We start from the raw sequence: 18,866 nt of genomic DNA, 5'->3' as shown, positions 1-18,866 counted from the left end.
TCGCAAGTGCCTCCCCCCTCCCTCCCCCATACCCAGCCCCAAATCCCCGTTTCTAGCAACTAGCGCGAGCTTCAAAAAACAATATACTCCAGCACACCATGTAACAAGAGCCAAAATACCCCCCCCATATCATATGCCAGCCCGCAGAGCATCTTGAACCAAACACCGTTCCGTTCACCTAAGCGCAATACCCGTACGCGGACCGACAACAATTCATGTGAGAGTCTTGAGCATAGCCTTGACTAGTCTCGGCGGCGGTCCTAAGAGAGCAAACCAGTCAGCCAACATCTCCTCCTAGGCCCCCCTCGAGGACAATCACCCACCAGAGAGGACAGCGCGCCTAATAGTACTTAGGTATGCTGATTGCCATCCTACCTTTTCTATCCTTCTGAATCCTCACACCTCCTTCCGGCTCCTCGATCCTCTCCGTGCGCACCATCGTGACCTCCTCACCATTCCGTTCAAAGCGGTCTCGTTCGTAGAGAACGAGATCGCTTTCCGAGGAGCGGCCGTGGGCACGGATGCGGTCTGCCTTGCGGAGTTCGCGATCCGCGCGCTTCTGAGCCCGGAGCGCTTCTTTTTCGGCTTCGAGGGCTTTGATCTCGGCGCGAATGGCGCGCTCGTCTTTCCGGTGGTCCTGGGGGCGAACGGCGAGGGTGAGAGGGCCGTTCGACTCGTAGACTTCTCTCCTCTCATAGACCTCCTCGCGGGGACCAGGGCCGGAGTTAATGATGACTGGCTCTCCACCATACTGTGAGCCCCCGTGTTGAGATTGTGCGGGGTGAGAGGATGCGGCCACGGATTCAGCTGGAGCTGGAGGGGCTGGAGGGGGTACAGAAGGTGCCACCGATGCTGGTGGTGGGGGAACGGTGAACACTTCGTGCCTTTCTTCGATAATTGTACCAGCTTCGGAGCGCGCCCCAGACATTTGAGCTTCTGCACCAACAAGACAGGTTGTTAGAGTTGTTTGCTTCTCCGTGACGGCTAGGACGGGCACATATTAAGCCAAAGCAAGAAGCAGGCTGTCGGGTTGAACAAGTAATGGAAAAGAGAAGGGAGACTCACTCTCGTCTGCAACTCTGTAGTCTTCGCTCAATTTGATCACTTCGTCGATGTTCTCCCGACCAAGCGCCTTTTGAATAATGATCACATCGCCCTGTTCGTTGTTAGCCTGGGATGGTCCAGGGTGTGAAAAACATACCTCTTCCTCAAAGGGATACCCTAAATCAATAATTGCCCTCTTATGCACAAGTCTGGCAGGCATTCTCGTTTTCCCCTTCTTCGGGAACTCGCTTCTGACACTGATCGTAGTCTCTTCGCTGCTAGACGAGCTCGTACTGCTGCTCCTCACACTGCCCTTGACACTGTGACTTGCCCTGCTAGTCCCGTGACTGTCTCTGCTCCGGCTCCTTCTCCTCCGTCGAATGATCTCCCTCTCCCGAACCCTCTCCGGATATCCCCTGAACGAGTCATCACCGTAGTAATCCGGCTCCGCAATCTCGATATCATCATACTCCCTCTCATAGTACCGTCTCGGCGGCGGTAGGCCTCTCGATCGCGGCAGTGGGATAGGCGTCAAAGGCGGAGGCGGCGGCGCCCGAAAGTCCTCCCTGTACCTCGCAGGAGGCCCATACTCCTCCCTCTGCTCCCTGTCTACGTATCGCGTCAAAGGCTTGCGATCAAAGGTATCCAAACTCGACTGTCTCCTCAAAAACGCTGGCCTGTTCCCGCCGCGTCTCGGCAACGGATCGGGCTCCCGCTCCAAAAAGTCCCTCTCCCTCTCCTTCTCAAGAGTCACACTGGCTCCTCTGTTCCTCCCAAAAGGCCGCTCCCTCCCAGGCAAGTATCGCGGCCCATCATCATGGTATTGTCGACTCTCGTACCGATCCTCCTCGCAGACGCGGGGGCCTCGACGCTCGTAGATCTCGTCGACGGAATGCTCGCGCAGCGGTCCTCCTCGGCCGGGCCCTCGCAAGAACCCGCTTTCTCGTTCCTCGAAGCGGACCCGGTCTCTCTCTTGGGCGAAGCGCTCGCTGTCCCAGCGCTGGCCTCCGCCTCCACGGCCACCATAGTAAGACGACATGGTGTAGATATCAATATGCTATCCTTCTTGTTCCGTTTGTGTTTGTGGGGTTGCAAGGTCTGCTTAGTGGGATGTTGGGGATTGGACGACGCAAGTATGCTGGTAGTGAGCAGAGACGTGACTCGTGATTCGTAGCCGGCGACCAATGTCCGCCGCAGTCGTTGTTGGTTGCTATGAGTTCTCAGGAGATGGTCGATGATGGGTCTCGAGATGTGGATTGTATAAGAATTGTGCGGGAGGGAGAGATGAGGATGGGGGGGGGGGAGAAGGGGGAGGCTGGTGAAAGAAGGGATTTATGGCCGAGTCTGAGGTGGGTGGTGGTGGTGTCGTGTCTCGTGGAGGTATAGGTTTTGGTACGTATTGGTATTGATTTTAGCGAGCAGGGAACGAGGAGCTGGGGAGTGACGATATGGTCGACTGGGGTCATCCCGATTGTCTCATTGGGTAGCCACAGCCTAATTACGTGCAGTGTAGGCAGCGGGTAGTTGTATGTAGGTTTCTTTTCAGTCTTTCTATCCTCCGAGGCGCATGTACGTAGTATGTAAACATAGGTATGAGCAGATATATCTATATCTCGTGCCTGCAAAGCGCATTAATGCTGTACTCAAACCACGCACTTATTGGATTGCACTGGAACTTATGGACCATACATACCCCAAAATCAAATGGTCGAACAGAAACCCGTCTTACATTAATAAGCAAGCTGGAAAGCCCATCATGATCATGATCAGGATCAGGAATCAGGATGCTCCCTGACCGCCACTCCAGCCTGATGACGTAGCTCAGCCCAGCAGGGATGCCCCTCCTCCCGTCAGATGGTGTGTCCGAGTATACGGAGTACCGGTACAGCAAACAACTGCTACTACTACCAGTACTACAGTACAGTACAGTACAGTACAGCTACTACGTACATCTGATACGGACGGCCAAGATGCGCATGCTATCAAACATCATCCGTCCGCTACGACTTACTAACTACTACTGTACTGTACAGTAACTCTCCTTGGCCCCAGCCGGCTGCGTTGGCGCCCGAAGAGGCGTTTCATATCATCTGATTGGCTACGGAACTGGCCGAGCAGAGGGGCGGGCCGAGAGGAAGAAGCAAAAGGGGCCCCAAGAAGTGGCAAGAGCCCAAAAACGTCCCAGCCCCCAAAATACTACTAGGTACTACCAGTACAACAACGTGCCCATCCATTTCAGAGTGCATGGAGGACACCTGCAGAGGCCTGCAGAGGGGGTCGAACACGTGCCACGGGCGCGATACCATCTGCTGATTCATGTTGATGTTGATGTCTGAGATGAGATCGTAGCTTCGTGGTGGTGGTGGTGGTGGTGGTGTGTGTGTGTGTGTGTGTGTGCGTGTGGAGAGAGAGATCTTACCAAGAGTATCCCACCACCACTTGATGGCACACGAGGGCGACGGGGGGGAGACCACTGGTCGATGGAGGTGAACAAGAATCAAACAAGCATATTCTGTACGCACAACGTACTTGAAGTACGTACTACATGTGATACTGAGAAAGGGGAAAAGAAAAGTCCATCGGACCGGACCTTTGAGGGGCGGATACCGCCCTATCTATCCTACAACTACAACGACATCGATGCTCTAGGGATGCCACTTTCCAAACTCCCCATGCCAACCCCTCCCCCTCTATCTCCTTACCCCATCATTCGGGAAAGCAAGCGTTCGGGGAACACGTCAAGCTGTCAAAAGCACGCCCCTCCCAAGCCGAACGCCACGCCATGCCCGTTTCTAGAGTTCGCCGGGTACGCCGTTAGTGCTGTACCCAAAGACCCAAAGACCCAGAGACCCAAAGACCCAGAGACCCAGAGACCCAGAGACCCAGAGACCCAGAGACCCACTAGAAACCCACTAGAAACCCAAGCCCCTTTTCATTGGGAATCGTTCCTCGCCTTTCGAGATTTGAGGTAATCCCTCAATTGCTCATGTCTCGTTACAAAGAACATCCTCTTCGCATCGTTCTTCCACACCAAGACTCCATTTTCGTCCGCATACCTCGCGCACCCCTCATACTCCTTCTGCGTCTCGAACTCCTTGAACAGGAATCCAGCAGTAGCCTTCATCCTCTCATTCTCAATCTGCCAGAGTCGGATCTGGTCAACCACGGTAGGGGGCAGGACGGGGTTTCCGTTTACTGCGGCAGCCTTGACCAACTGCGGATGTGCGTGTGCCCTGAGGTATGATATAATTTGGTCCGATGTGATACCGTGGGAGATGGCATTGGCGACAGATTTGCGAGTCACACGGCCAGTGACCATATTCGGATACCGGACGCCCATTTTAGTGAAGAGAGCCAAAACTGCGATTTGGAGAGGGGAATTGGTATATGCGTAGAGACGATAGTTGGTTTCGATGATGATAAAACCCTTGGTACCACTTTCGCTCTTGAGGGCATCATCAAAGCCGGCAGAGACACTTCGAAGCCCACTGGCGTCTGAGGTGAGGGTCGTAGATAGTCGCGTCGGGAAGAACTGCTGAGGGGTTGAGGAAGGACTGTAGACGAGTCCAAAATCGACCAGGTATTTCAGCATCGCTCGCTGGCTGGCCGAAAGGGTAGCTGTGCTATATGACTTGCCCAGTTCGAGAGACCCGAGCATGAACAAGAACGAGAGAACCTCTACGGATTCCAGTTCCATCTATGCATGTTAGTTTTCAAAGCTCCAAGTCCATCATCATCCTCTCACCTTTTCAGCATTCTCGATCCAGAGCAGTAGCAGCGCCCACACCTGGGCATTGACTTCCTGCAATAGAAAAGAGAATCCAGCCTGCGTAATTCCTCCTCCTGAACGTCTGCCAGTCGTGACCAGCTTGCCCGCCTCTAGTAAAAGCCTAACAGATGTCGGAGGTCCGGTGCCATCTTGTCGCATACTGTTTCCTACGCTGTTGACCACAAAATGTAAGATGTCCTCCCATCTTTCCCTCGCATAGTTGTCGAGAAATTCAGCATCCACTCCTGAGGCCGTGGAGTCGTGGGACGGGATACCAAACGACTGTTGCTCTCCACCTCCAGTGAGGGCAAGTCGCAAGGAAGCGCGAAAGTTCTTTGTCAAGGATACTTTCTGCGGGTCGTCTCTGCTTGGGGCTGTGATTGTGACGATGTGAAGTCGAGAGAGCAAGGAAAGGGACTGATCTCGTTCTCTGCGGGGTGTTAGCAGGCACAGTCAAGACCATAAGACAGCATGCATTTCCTACTTTTTACTCTTTGGGTTCACCCAAAGTTCAAGGTCCGAGAGCGGCAGAGGTTTGCTCAGGTAAAGTAATGCCATAACGAATGTCTTACCTAGTTCTTGTTAGCTTGCGACCTTCCGTACGTGCTTATGTCGAGCTGTACCAAGATGAGGCAGCATGCGCCTGAAGATGGCGAGAGCTGTTGAAGGCTGCTGGTACAGTCGTCTAAACGTCGTACCTGGAAGCCTTTCCAGATACTCGAAAGATGCAAGAGTCGATACAGACATATTGGAGATATCGAAATCTCAAGATCTCAAGTCTGGAGTGATAATTGATTTATCATTACTCGGAAGTGTGGTGATTGTGATATAGGTAATAGTGAGGGAGAACCTCGTTATTGCGATTGATGTGAAGTCCCGCTATTATCTGTCGAAGCCTTGCGCAGCCTGGCCGGTGAATTGTGAGATTCGAATGGTCCGTGCGCGAATCGGCCTTCGGGGCCTCTCTGTCTCGTCCTGTTCATCAACGTTCCTCTGCCCTGTTGTTAATCGTGCAAAATGACTGCTCTGCGATTTGTCAGATCTGTAGGTCTGATCCAATTGCTTTCCGAGTAAGGCAACTCTGTTAACCGTTGGCAGGTCTGGAAGTCTTTCCAGGCAGAATCTGGCCTGGAGCCGAGGTGAGGACCCGTTCTCTTCCTACTCGCCGTAGTCAAACTTCTTCAATGAATGGGGTTGACTGTATAATTACTATACCTTCGCTTCTATCTTGTGGACTCCCTTTTCTTACAGGTTTCCTTACTTGATTATGTTCATTGCCTTTCCGGCGGCCAGCTGATATCATCCTGATGGCAGACTCTTCGGAGAGAATGTGAGATATCCTTCTCTACCTTGAACTTCTTTGTGGTGCTCTAGACTCGAGTGACTTCTCGTCTGGTCGTTTCTGATGTGTTAAAAGCTACGGGTTACGGCAGCTGAGCCAGGCCGAGTAGAGTTCGAGCTCGATATCAAGAAGGAGCACACAGTATGGCAACTTGTCTACCTCTTCATATAGCCTCTTTATTCATGATGCGTACAGAATCGTCTCAACATCATCCATGGAGGTTCCATCGCAAGCATGGGTCAGATATGCAGTCCAAATGGTCGAAGCTGAAGCTGATCGTTCGTCTCAGTTGACTTGGGAGGCTCCTTGGCCGTAGCTTCGAGGGGACTGTATGCTACCGGCGTATCAACTGATCTCAATGGTAATCGCTAGACTACAACACCCTTATATCTGGTCTGATTCAGTCGGCAGTCACATATCTCAACTCCGGCGGTCAAGTCGGGGATATTCTGAAAGCTGTCGTCAAATGTGACAAGTGTACGTGCCTCCGCCTACGCATCTTATCTCTTCTGACATGGATGCAGTCGGCAAGACTTTGGCCTACACATCAATCGAGTTCACAAACAGCAAGGGACAAATAGCGGCAAGGGGTAGTCACACGAAGTAAGTTCAATCGACGTGCCTGTCGGAACAGATAATTAAGTAGCACAGATACGTTTCTCAAGCGTGGAAGCATCCCGAGAATATCGTTGAAGAGCTGTCTCCTCACGAGAAGAAATGAGCTAGACTTGGCTCTATAGCGGCGTTGCGATGTTGTACAGAATTGGATTCTCTTCCTATCTCATGGAATCATCCCACACGGGCGTACGGCGTCCAGCGTGCAGCGTGCAGCGTGCAGCGTGCAGCACCCGGGGCAGAGGCTCATGAAATCCGTGTCGTAGAAGTGACGATGAAATAAGGAATTGAGCCAAGGTAAACAGAGTCACCTCTATGCTTGAGCATCAAAGCGATTTCGACGGAGAAGTCTCCGCACATCTCCAAAAGAAAAAAAAGTTGTCTCCTCACACCGTGCACAACGGCGGTTTCTGGTTTCTGGTTTCTGGTTTCCTTGCATTCGTTCCACCGGACTGCGGCTGTACCACAAACCCCGCCTGACCTGTCCAACCATCCAACATAAGGCAATTGAGCATCCGTACCACAGTTCCTACCAAAGGAAATGATCATGAGAGCCCACTGTCCCGTGACCAGCCATCAACCGCCATTCAAGATCTCGTTACACATTCCAGGCCACCGTTAAAACTTCAAAGCATGGATGCACGGTGGCTGTTCGGCAGGCTGCCGGTGGTGCCCGCTCATGATAATGCGGGGGATGAGATACGAGATGAGACTGGGGAAGAGACAACGGCGCCCCTTTGGCAACATTGAGGACGATCAAGCGGTATGGCACGTAAGAAGCTTCAAGCCTGCAACGACCCGACAGTCTTGGTAAATGAAAGCGCTGCGAAGAGGGCTTGCGTCTTCGTCTTTCCCTGGGGAACCGGCGTCCTCCTATCCTTCAATAGACCACAGGATCCCGGCAGCGTAACATCCGTCTCCGTGCCCGCTCATGAACACGCTGATCCAGTGCCGTAGCCCAGTTGCTGGGTGTTACAAAGCTCTAGTCATGCCATCCACACCTCATCCTCGCCCTCGTCTAGGGGCGAGTGCCTGCGAATCGATTCCCATGGACGTAGGACCGATTTGCCGGCCATGCAGATATAATGCTGCTGCTGCTTACCCCAGATTTGATTGCAAGTGTTATATAGCGAGCCGCTGCCGAGGAATGATCAAGCGATTTTTCCCTCGTGGGCACGTAGTGTTGAGCTTCGAGTGAGGCAGCTTCCGGACGTAAAGATATCGTCCACAGGCGCTCGAGTCACGGCAACATGTATCAATCCACTAATGTCTATTTCATCTGCTCGTTCGCTGCCATCGGTACGTTTCTTCCCAGGCACCAACTCCAATCGTGATATCGCAGATGAGTTCTACTAACTTCAGTAGGCGGTGGGCTCTTCGGATTCGACATCTCGTCCATGGCAGGCGTGTTGGGGACACAGGCCTACAAGAGATATTTCGGAGGCCCAAAATCCTATCGACAAGGGGGAATTACCTGCGCTATGCCATTCGGCTCGCTCGTGGGAGCTCTAGCATCATCTTTCATTGCCGACAGATACTCCCGGAGGACCAGTATTCAGATTGCATCTATTTTCTGGATCGTAGGATCCATGTACGTCTGCACCTTTCCCCCAAGCGAAGATGCGTGCTGAGACATCTGCAGAATTCAATGCCTCTCAATCAACATCGGCATGCTGGTCGTAGGTCGTGTCATAGCCGGGGTGTGCGTGGGCATAGCCTCATCAATCTGTCCCGTCTACCAAGCCGAAATAGCTCCCAAAGAAATCCGCGGCCGGGTCGTTTCGCTCCAGCAGTGGGCCATCACCTGGGGCATCCTGATCCAATATTTCATCCAATACGGCGCTTCTTGGGTAGGCGGCGGACCCGACAATCCCAACCAGCCAACATCCGCTTTCCGAATTCCGTGGGGCGTCCAAATAGTGCCCGCAGTTATTCTCTTCTTTGGCATGTTCTTTCTACCCCGATCTCCAAGATGGCTAGCCTCGAAGGATCGCTGGGAACAAGCCATACAGGTCCTAGCGAATATCCACGGAGGAGACGTGAATCATCCAAAAGTGCTGGCTGAGTACAAAGAGATCGAGGAAGCGCTGAGATTCGAGAGAGAAGAGGCCAGTAGCAGCTACAAGCAGCTGGTTGAGCCTCGCATGCTCAAGCGTGTCTTGCTAGGGATGTCGATTCAGATGTGGAGTCAGTTGTGCGGGATGAATATCATGATGTACTATGTCGTTTGCAAGTAATTTCTGATCTTATTTCTCTACCGACTCCTGACACCTCTAGATATCATGGAAGGCGCCAGTATCGCCTCGCCCCTGATTACAGCATCAGTACAATACATCCTCAACGTCGCGCTTACTCTTCCCGCCATCATCTACCTCGACCGGTTCGGCCGTCGTCCAGCAATGCTCGTGGGCTCTTTCCTAATGATGACCTGTCTCTTCATCGTGGGCGCCCTGCAAGCGTCCTACGGAGAGCCAAATGTCGGACCGCTCCAAAATAAAACCAACTCAGATATATCCTGGATTATTTCCAACAATAAACCCGTTTCGAAAGCCATCGTGGCATTCACCTACCTCTTCGTTTGCACCTTCGCTACGACCTGGGGACCAACCTCTTGGACCTATCCTTCCGAGATCTTCCCTACCAAGATCAGAGCCAAAGCCGTGAGCCTCGCAACGGCCAGCAACTGGTTCTGGAACTGCATCCTCGCCTTCGCCGTGCCGCCTCTCCTCTGGAACATGTAGGTCTCTCCCCGCCGCCGCTGCCCCCTCCCCTCACCCAGACCAACACCCATTCATCAGGCTAACTAACCCTCGCGTCTCGGTAGCAACTGGAAGATGTACATGATCTTTGCCATGTTCAACGGCCTGGCCTTCATCCACATGTTCCTCACAGCCCCCGAGACCAAGGGCAAGACCCTCGAGGAGATGGACGACGTTTTCGACTCGGGTCTCCCGGCCTGGAAGACCGTGCCTACAGGCTCGCGAATCGATCAGCTGCAGCGGGATATCGAGGCCGGTCGCGTCAAGATCACTGCGCCGGGCGCTAAAGCTGGCGCCGAGGAGACGGCGGAGGTGAAAAACGGGGGTGTTGTTGGTGGTGGTGGTGATGGAGACGTACGGTGAAGGGATTCGGAGCGGCGGCTGAATATCAGATGAGGGAAGGTTGGGTTTTCTTCCTGCGCAAAGAAGGGTGGTGGTGGTATTCAGGGCGGAATACCTGTCAGGAGGTGTTGGTTACCTAGTTAGCGTGTTTCCGTTCTTATTGATACCATTTTTCTCCTTCTCCTTCTCCTTCTTCTTCTTCTTCTTCTTCTTCTTCTTCTTCTTCTTCCTTCTACCCATCAAGAAGCGATCCCTCCCAGTACCGCTAGTGCTATCGCTAGCGTTATACATCAGATCACTTTTACTTGTATCGCCTATTTGCTACCTATCTACCTGCCTACCTGCCCTTTTTTTTCTTCTCATCTTTTCTGATCCTCGCTTAATTTTTATTCCAGAAGTGTTAGGGGAGGAGGCGAGAAGGGGGGACAGGTAGCAAAATTCATTAAATAAATGAGACAAGCAGTTCCATTCGGGCGCTCACCTCGCTCTCATTCCGTCGCTTATTCGTTCGCTCGATTGATTGCGGTTGGTCATTCCCCCCCCCCCCCCCCCCCCCCCCAAAAAAAAAACTTTTTTCTTTCTTTCTTCTTTCTTTCTTTCTTTCTTCTTCTTTCGCTCTTCTTTCTTCTTTTTTCTTTCTTCTTTCTTCTGTTCTTTTCTTTTCTTTTCTCTACTTTTAACGGGACGGATGGATAAACGCTTTCAATAACGAGCTGAAACCGTCATGGAACGAAAAGAAGAGTTGTTGGCTAGGCTGGCGATATATATATATATATATATATATATATATATGTTTTGGGAGGAGTTTCGCCTAGCTTAGGTTTGCGAGGGAAAGGAGGGAATGTAGGAAGGAAGAGAAGACAGGAAGGAGGGGAGAAGGAGGCAGTTTGGAGGGGGAGGGGGGGGAGGGGGGGTTTCTGTAGTTTTTTTGATTGGATCTCTTTTGAACGGATGAAATTCCAATACGGATACATCAAACATTTACTATAATTTATATCTCAGATAGAAGAATACACGATAAGGGTAGCATATTAGAGATCATAAAAGCGGGATTTTGTAGATCGGGAGTATGGACAAGTACCTCTTTGAGCGATTAGCCATTCCGACTATTTTGAAAGCAAGTCGGGGAGATATTTCAGGAAAATAAGTATTTGAGCAACCGAGGAGTGAGTAGCGTTAATGAGAAATGATTGCTTTCCGTATCGAGAGGCGAAGGCTGGGATTTTTGGGTTTTCCAGCTTGATATCGCAAGAAAAGGACCAACTCGTTAATTGGAAACCGCTTTTACCTATTACTACCCTTCCCAATTGAACTTCCTTTTCTTCGCATCTGTTACTATTGGTATCACAAGGGGGTGTGATGCAAGGGTGAAAACGGATTTCAGTTGTTTGAGGGGATTTAATTGATTTTGCATGCTTTTAGGTAAGTGATACCGGAGCTACTTATATAGCTATCCATACAAATGGAGAATAGTAAACGGAAGTTTCATGGCCTCATCTATTTGACTAACCTGGCTAAGCTGACCGCGACTTTCGCTTAGCCCCATGGGTTACCAAAAGTGTTAGTCTCAAATTGACAATGGACTGAGGGTCTTAGTTCTAACACTGGCACTCTTTTTCTTTTCTGCTGGAAGCAAGGTAACTCTTGTAACGCGGGAAGATAATCCAATCTGTGCGTGCTTGATAAATAGATATATATATATATATATATATATATGAATATTTCGGCTTTTTGTCTCAACCTAACCTTCCAGCTTGACCTTGAATGTAGAGCAAGATTCTTATGTTAGGAATTCCGCACTCTCTTTTCAAGCAGCCTGTTTCTTTTGAAGAGTATAGTGCCCGCAGCAGCTGTGAGGCGAAAATCGTAAAACCGCGATTCTTCGCGACCACGCGTTTCTTTAACCGTCGGTCACCTTGAATTTAACCTGTAAAAAATCCCGACCTGGCTGCGGCAAGTCGGTCAATTTTTCGAATTAAAGTTAAGGAAACCGACGACTACCTCTTATAATAACCATAAAAATGCTACGTACCTCAACGCCGCTCCTTTCGCTGCGACGTTTGACCATCGGCTTATTCGGCATCATCTCTCTGTGTATCAACGAAGGTTAAATCATGGATAGCTTTGCTTTAGATGGCAAACCCGAATGTTATTGCGAAAAGGCTTTCGAAATGCTTCGCAGCACGACCAACTACTACTACGTACGTACTACGTACTGTATATTCAGAAGCAAGTCCTGTTGCACAACGAGAGTAAAATCTGTATCGGAAGGTGCGTGACGGAAACCATATTTATCGTTCGACGCACGGATTTTCTTACGATACGTGTGTGCAGATCCGAAAGATTTACAGTACGTAGTATATACTACTACGTACTATCACGGGTCAGCGCACTGGCTATATCCTAGTAGTAAGTTTTCGTAGGGTTGTGTATCAGTTTCTGGACAGCGTGAGGATGAGGGTGTTTCATGCCTTTGTAAGTATGACGGTACAGGCCTAAGTAGTAGTATTACCCCTCGAGGGTGCCTCAAAAGTTTCGTTTCCACTTTAAACCCTCTGGTTACCCTACCCTCGAGGGGTAATACTTACGCCTGGGACGTAGTAGTAGTACTACGTAAGTATTGAGAATGGAAAAAGTATAAGTGTTTAGTCTAAATTGCTTCAATCAGTTATACGTTCTCAAAATCCTTCCTAAAAAGGTTCAATAGCGTTTTGATGTATTTCTTGATTCGATCTTTGCGAGCAAAGATTTTCAAGTTGATTGATAATTTTCGAAAGCTGACCCCCACGTTAATAGTGTAAGCATTTGATATCTACGGAGGTATGTGTATATGTGTGTCTGTGTAAACGATTAGTGTTTTGTTATAGTCGGATACACCCCCTTTTTTTTCTTCTTCTTTTCTTCTCTTTCCTCTCCTTATTTTTCTTTTTTCTTTTCTTTTTTTTTTTTTTTTTTTTTTTTTTTCTGTGGAAGAGGCCATTGGATTTAGATTTGATAATTAATCATTAAAAAAACAAACAAATAAACAAACAGAAAGAGAAAATAATGAGAAATGAGAAATGAGCGAGAATTTTAATTTTACTTTTACTTTTAATTTTTTTTTCCCCGTAGTCAGGCTAACGATCAGCGGAAACTTATTTGTCATTTGGCCCATTTTTATTCAATTTTCATTTGATAGGTAAAAAACTACGGTAGGCACACGTGTCCCAGAAGCGCGCTCGCTTGCCTGCCTGCTTTTTCTTCCCGGCAGGCGATTGACCCCCTTTCGCTAAGTAAGCTGAGCCAGGGAGGTACTCCGTAGGTAATTTCGGCCCCCCTGCCCGCTTTAAGAAGGGGGATAGGATAGCCAGGATAGCAGCTCCGTAAACACGGTGGATCTCACCTTTCCACGGCCTTTTCTCCGGTTTTGGGTGATAGATCATATCATATCAAACTCCGTACTAGGTACCCCTCCCTCCCTACCCCTGAATAAAAGACGGACTCAGTTGAGCCCCATTAATCGTAAAGCGGTACAGAGGAGTTTCTGAATGGCTCAAAGCCTTGCTCAAATCTCCGTATTGCACAGAATAAACGCTTGCTTGAAGATGCTTCTTCAGAGGCTGAATCGTTTAATAGTAAGTTTATTGGTTCGAGCATCGAGCCCTGGTACTACTACGTAACTTGTACTCTCCTCCCCTCAAATAAACATGATACTGGGTATTTAGTGGGCTGATGCCAGGGGGTAGCCAATTGAAATAAATGCTATCAAACTCTACTTATTCTTCGTCTTGCTTGAATATATATATATTTGCTTAGAATTCTTACGTATTCGATTCGTTTCCGATCCATTGATAGCTATAATAAATACTAATTAGTTATTGAACTTATCGATTTCGTTACAAAGAAGCCTCTCTACTACTTCTGCTTTTCAAATATCGAAAAAATGACGTATACGCTGGAAAGAAATTACTCGATGCGATCAAATTCGAATTAAAAACTGCTTTTGATTAAGTTATACTTCGGATGGGTGGAAAGAGATACGTATCAAGCAGAGTATTTTTATACTCTTCGATAAATTCGATGACCTCGCAATCGACCTTGAATGTTTCGAACAACTCGATGCGGTCGGTAACCGATTACTCCGCATGAAAACAATAATAAATTCCGAAACTGGCTTTGGAATTATCCTTTTCATCGATTCGTTTGATTCATCGATATTTTTTCTTTTGTTTTGAAACTTTGGTTAATTAATTATAAAGCCGAAGCCATTGGAACGGCATTTCGATCTCTCGGATACAACAGACGAATCGCGAAGGAAAAAAAAAAAAAAAGAGAGAAAAAAAAAGAGAGAAAAAAATAGGGATTTTCGAAAGATCTAGCGATAATTGCATATCGATTACCACTTGCTCGAGAAGCTATTACTTTGCCTCGAGAACGTCCCAGAAAACAAGCCTTTTCCAACGAGATTTAAGCTTACGAAGAAACGTTCACGGAAAGCTAAGTTATTGTTTGCATCGAAAGTGACATCGACCCGACTCGAGAAGATTTGTTTTTTTTTTCAATTTGAATTTGATTAAATACGTTTGGAATTAAACAAAAAGGTGTATTTGATAAAAAAAAATTATTATTTGTAACGCTTAATTTAATTTTTTTATAAAAAGGTTAGGAGAAATCATACCGAAGGCTTTAGACGCTATTCTCAATAGCTATATTGAGTCTTTATACGAATCGTAATAGAAGCCTTGTCAAGCCATAATCGATGCTTGAAGAGGGCCAACTCTGTACTCGGTAGAATCTTAATTGATTAATATTTTCTTTATTCCGATTAGCTTAAAGGCTATATATACTCCACTATTACCCCTTACTATACTCCCTGCTATACCCCCTGGAAGCGGCCCATAAAATATCTAGTATTACATTTATTAGGAGGGGTGGAAGAGTAGAGCAAAGGACAAAACTGAACGAATGGATGGATAAAAGTGGTTCCATCCATCCGGCCGTTTTGTTATGCCGGTGTTTCAAGAGCTTGCTCTCTACGTAGCATTTCCCACCAACGGGGTTCTTCCCGATGGCCGTGTGTGTGCTGATTGAGGATAGTGGCTACGTTAACGTTAACGTTACGTTGCTCTCCTCTACCCCTTTTTCATATTGTTTTTCTTTTCTTATTTTTCTTTTCTTGTTCTTCTTTTCTTGTTTGTCTTTGCTTCTCCCCTCTTTTGGTACTTAGGCTGGTGAGGTTCCTGCTTCTGCTTCTTCTGCAACGGTCACATTTATTCGTTATCATAGGCATTGACAGAGATACCTACTCCATTCATTATCATAATCCATCATCATCATAATCCATCATCACGATGAAGTTCTCCCTCGCAGCCGTGTCGGCTCTGGTGACCAGCGCCATGGCAAACCCAACTCCTAAGGCCGCGGAGGGCGCGAAGGAGATGTGCGGAGCCTTTGGCAGCGCGCCCACTGCTGGGTACACCGTCTACCACAACAACTGGGGCGCGGCGCAAGCCTCGTCTGGCTCACAATGTACGACTTTAGAAAAAGTTTCCTCGGCCAGCCCGCCCTCATTTGCGTGGTCGACGTCGTGGTCATGGGCCGGTGGGTCCAACCAGGTCAAGTCGTACAGCAACGTTGCGCTTGAGAAGGTCAACAAGGAGCTCTCGGCCATCTCGTCCATTCCCTCCGTTTGGAACTGGAAGTAAGGAAAAGAAAAACCCCAAGCCCTCGGGAGTCGATTCAATTCGATTCAATGTGGGCCCCCTTGCTGGCACTTCGGCTAACTCGAGACAGGTACACCGGCAACAACATGGTGGCGGACGTCGCATACGACTTGTGGCTCGCTCCCACGGTCGGAGCCAACAACAAGTATGAGATTATGATCTGGGTCGGCACTTTCGGGGGCGCTGGCCCCATCTCCGCCAAATACGACGGATCCGGCAACCCTGTCCCGGTCGCGAGCCCGACCATCCTGGGGGTCAAGTGGAAGGTCTACAAGGGGACCAATGGCGACACCACCGTCTTCTCCTTCATCCCCCCCTCCAACATCGATAAGTTCAAGGGCGACCTCAAGCTCTTCTTCGACTACCTGACCTCCAGCGAGGGCGTCCCCACTTCGTCCGTCGTCACCAGCTTGCAGGCTGGGACGGAGCCTTTTACTGGTGAGCAATCTCTCTCTTTTCTATTTTGAATATAGGGGATTTCGGATTTGAGCATCATACTTACCGTTTATAGGCTCGAAAGCTGTCTTCAAGACCTCCGCATACACGATCAAGGTTACCTGAACGAGAAGATCAGAGAGCAAGACTAGCATGCGTTGACCGCCAGCTGTCACCATCTTTCTTTGGAGGGCCATGAAAGAGTGCCTCAGTGAGGAAACTTCTTGTTGTACATATTACGAAGCACAAAAGAAAAACTGGATATTGAAACGTGTCGTGACAGCCCAAAATTGATAACTTGATGTGAACGAAATCATTGGGACAGCTTACCCTTCCTGAAGCCATCTATCCAGCCGTGATACCTGTAGTCCCCTTGTGAAATCCGAGGCATATGGATGTGGACTGCAGTCTATCGAAATCTGATTCATCGAAGCCCGAGGATGCTCGACTGAGACTCGGTCTTCTGGTAAAGGGTGCGGGGTTGAAGTTTATGAAAAGTTCCCGGACTTCCTGAAGCACACTATCATCGTAGATAGCGTCTGTTTCCTGGCCCCATGATGGGGTACATGCCGGTACTGGTGGATGCCATCCATGGTTTCGAATCCACGTGATGGCGAAACGTGATAACAGCGTACGAACGACCGCCCAGCTGATCAAAATATCACTCACCCAACAAATATCTCGAGATACTTCCTGAGTCGATTTGAGGGGCCGAGATTTATAATTTGGTGGGCGCAAGGGAAGGTGGGCGAAATGATGCATTTTGCAGCAGAGGTTCTTCCGATAAATATACCTATACTAATCGTCGGCTCGCTTAGGTGGGCCTCCTTACAGCCTTTCAGTCTTAGTCGGTATAAGCGACTGCGGATCGGAAGCGAGTGCGGATTTTTCGAATGTGTTGGAAATTTTTGTATACTATAGCAATTATTATTATAATTAATTAAAAAATATTTATATAAATAATTAATTTGCGATTATATCTTTTTCCGAAACATTTAAAATCGTATCATCTAATGAAACATCTGACCATCGATTGCTATTTTCATTAGAATTTGACTCGTCTCTTGCTTTACGCAACGAATCGTTTGAATTTTTATTACTATTAGAATTGAAGCTATCGCTATCGATATTAATACTAAAAAAAAGAAAAATATCTTGTTTAAGTTAAGAAAGAGTTGGTCGAAGAATACCTTTTTTACGAGGCCGTAAAATTTAACGCTCAAAAGGTTGTTGCATCTATCAAATCCCTTCCGAATCGAGAATTAAAATGAGTATTGTATTGTCGTCTTTAATAATTAGACTTGCAGTAAGGCGTTCTAATACAATCCTTTTACGCTCGCGGTTAGCTATTCGTAAATCGACTCTTTTACGATATTCAGCGTCTCTTTCTTTTCTTTAAATCTTATCGACGATTCGTTGTTGTTTTGCAGCAAATTCTGCAATAAATTCAAGATTTTCTTTAGCTTGCTGCTTAGCAGCAAGCTTTTTACCGATTGATAATACGACTTTAAATCTTTCGAGAAAAGGTATACTCGTAGATTAATTATTTATATAAATATTTTTTAATTAATTATAATAATAATTGCTATAATATAAAAGAATTTCCAATACACTCGAAAAATCCGCACTCGCTTCCGATCCGCAATCGCTTATACCGACTAAGACTGAAAGGCTATAAGGAGGCCCACCTAAGCGAGCCGACGATTAGTCCCAGCGGATTAATCATCGGACCCTAACCCCGAAAACTGGGTGGCGGTGATGATTACTGAGCAGAGAATACTTAGCTCGCCCAACAGCCGACTTCAACAACTATCTACTACTTGTTCTGCCACAGCTCTTCGTCTTCCTATCCTCTTCCGCGTTTGTATTTATTTTTTCTCGAAACGATACAGCATCCAGTGCCGTGTCGCTTGCCGGAGTCCTTTGAGTAGAGGCCTTGGCCGAGCACTCCTCCTCCGGCGATACGTCGATGTACCGATCAAATCTCGAATTCGCATCGCAGTGTGTGGTTTCAGATTCTATATCTGGATCTGCATGATCAAGCCGTCAAGACTTGAAGAGGCAACGAACGTCCGCTTGCGCCAGAATAGAATCGCTCGTGCTTCTCCTCAACTGAGCGGACGAAGGTCCGCCAGAGTCCCAACTTCAGAGAGATCACACTCCTCGGTGCGTGGATCTCTTCTGGAGTTCTGCAGCGTGGTGGGCGTGCGAAGATCTCAGGGGGTTAAGGTCGACGTTTTGGCTCGGCCTGTCTGTTTCTTTATTCCGTGTCCTAATTGCATCTAGGGACATGCGGCTGATGAGATGGGAGGGTGGAACTCGCCCTGGGCAGAGTATCTACAGTTTGTCTTTTAGCACTCTGGGCAAGGGCACGCTGTATCGAGCATACGATTACACATTGTATTGATGTCTCTCTGTGCCCTCTCCCTTTTCTCCTCTGACCTCTCCTTGCTTCTCACTTCTTGTTTCCAAGAGCTACTGCTGTATTCTTCCCTCGAGCCCTCTCAACTCACCTGTTGTTGGGAGAAAAAAATCTTTGGGTTGCGGAAAATCTGCACGGGCAGATAATTGACGGCATGGAGAGTCGTGATGTTTGTAGTGATCTACAGAGAATTTGCCAGCATGCCGGCCACCTGCTTACGTAGGAGCTATCTTCCCTGCGCCACTCTCCAGGCCTATCCCATCCTTTTTTAACCTGGGCGCAGCAGACGAGGGCTTGTTTTTCTTGGAGAGGTGCAACAAGAGATCCTTGAAAGATGCTGCAAAGTCAACAAGCACGCTAAGAATACATCCACTGGCTCCTACAGCATAATGCGGCTAATATTGATGAGATATGGCATATAATATTCTGAATAGCT

The 18,866-nt window shown here is 48.3% G+C and overlaps 5 protein-coding genes across 6 annotated transcripts; 3 read left to right on the top strand and 2 right to left on the bottom strand.

Moving 5' to 3' along the window:
• Nucleotides 1-213: 213 nt before the first annotated feature.
• L3040_003426 (uncharacterized protein) lies at nucleotides 214-2,083 on the bottom strand (the record flags this gene model as incomplete). Of its 2 annotated transcripts, XM_066154469.1 has the most annotated exons (5): nucleotides 214-260; nucleotides 324-359; nucleotides 403-936; nucleotides 1,066-1,156; nucleotides 1,202-2,083. In XM_066154469.1, the coding sequence occupies 5 exons, from the start codon at nucleotides 2,081-2,083 to the stop codon at nucleotides 214-216; spliced, it is 1,590 nt and encodes a 529-aa protein (XP_066012428.1). The 2 variants fall into 2 exon arrangements, with proteins under 2 accessions (XP_066012428.1, XP_066012427.1); XM_066154468.1 differs by lacking the exon at nucleotides 324-359 and having other exon boundaries at nucleotides 376-936.
• Nucleotides 2,084-3,976: 1,893 nt separating this feature from the next.
• Nucleotides 3,977-5,560, bottom strand: L3040_003425 (uncharacterized protein; the record flags this gene model as incomplete). Its single annotated transcript, XM_066154467.1, has 4 exons — nucleotides 3,977-4,741; nucleotides 4,790-5,243; nucleotides 5,298-5,385; nucleotides 5,437-5,560. The coding sequence occupies 4 exons, from the start codon at nucleotides 5,558-5,560 to the stop codon at nucleotides 3,977-3,979; spliced, it is 1,431 nt and encodes a 476-aa protein (XP_066012426.1).
• A 270-nt stretch (nucleotides 5,561-5,830) lies between these two features.
• On the top strand, nucleotides 5,831-6,876 carry L3040_003424 (uncharacterized protein; the record flags this gene model as incomplete). The annotated part of the gene is made up of 9 exons (XM_007293824.1): nucleotides 5,831-5,857; nucleotides 5,912-5,952; nucleotides 6,128-6,143; nucleotides 6,231-6,296; nucleotides 6,351-6,393; nucleotides 6,445-6,516; nucleotides 6,567-6,632; nucleotides 6,680-6,758; nucleotides 6,807-6,876. The coding sequence occupies 9 exons, from the start codon at nucleotides 5,831-5,833 to the stop codon at nucleotides 6,874-6,876; spliced, it is 480 nt and encodes a 159-aa protein (XP_007293886.1).
• A 1,144-nt stretch (nucleotides 6,877-8,020) lies between these two features.
• L3040_003423 (uncharacterized protein) lies at nucleotides 8,021-9,892 on the top strand (the record flags this gene model as incomplete). Its single annotated transcript, XM_066154466.1, has 5 exons — nucleotides 8,021-8,069; nucleotides 8,136-8,361; nucleotides 8,413-8,999; nucleotides 9,048-9,507; nucleotides 9,595-9,892. 5 exons carry the CDS (start codon nucleotides 8,021-8,023, stop codon nucleotides 9,890-9,892), a joined length of 1,620 nt encoding a protein of 539 aa, XP_066012425.1.
• A 5,309-nt stretch (nucleotides 9,893-15,201) lies between these two features.
• On the top strand, nucleotides 15,202-16,134 carry L3040_003422 (uncharacterized protein; the record flags this gene model as incomplete). Its single annotated transcript, XM_007293822.1, has 3 exons — nucleotides 15,202-15,551; nucleotides 15,644-16,011; nucleotides 16,085-16,134. The coding sequence occupies 3 exons, from the start codon at nucleotides 15,202-15,204 to the stop codon at nucleotides 16,132-16,134; spliced, it is 768 nt and encodes a 255-aa protein (XP_007293884.1).
• Between the last annotated feature and the right edge of the window lie 2,732 nt (nucleotides 16,135-18,866).

This window comes from Drepanopeziza brunnea (assembly GCF_022702325.1).
Source record: "Drepanopeziza brunnea f. sp. 'multigermtubi' strain 214-2 chromosome Unknown ctg4, whole genome shotgun sequence".
Lineage (NCBI taxonomy): Eukaryota > Fungi > Ascomycota > Leotiomycetes > Helotiales > Drepanopezizaceae > Drepanopeziza > Drepanopeziza brunnea.
Note: the sequence above shows the minus strand (reverse complement) of the source record. Positions and strands in the feature narration are given on the sequence as shown.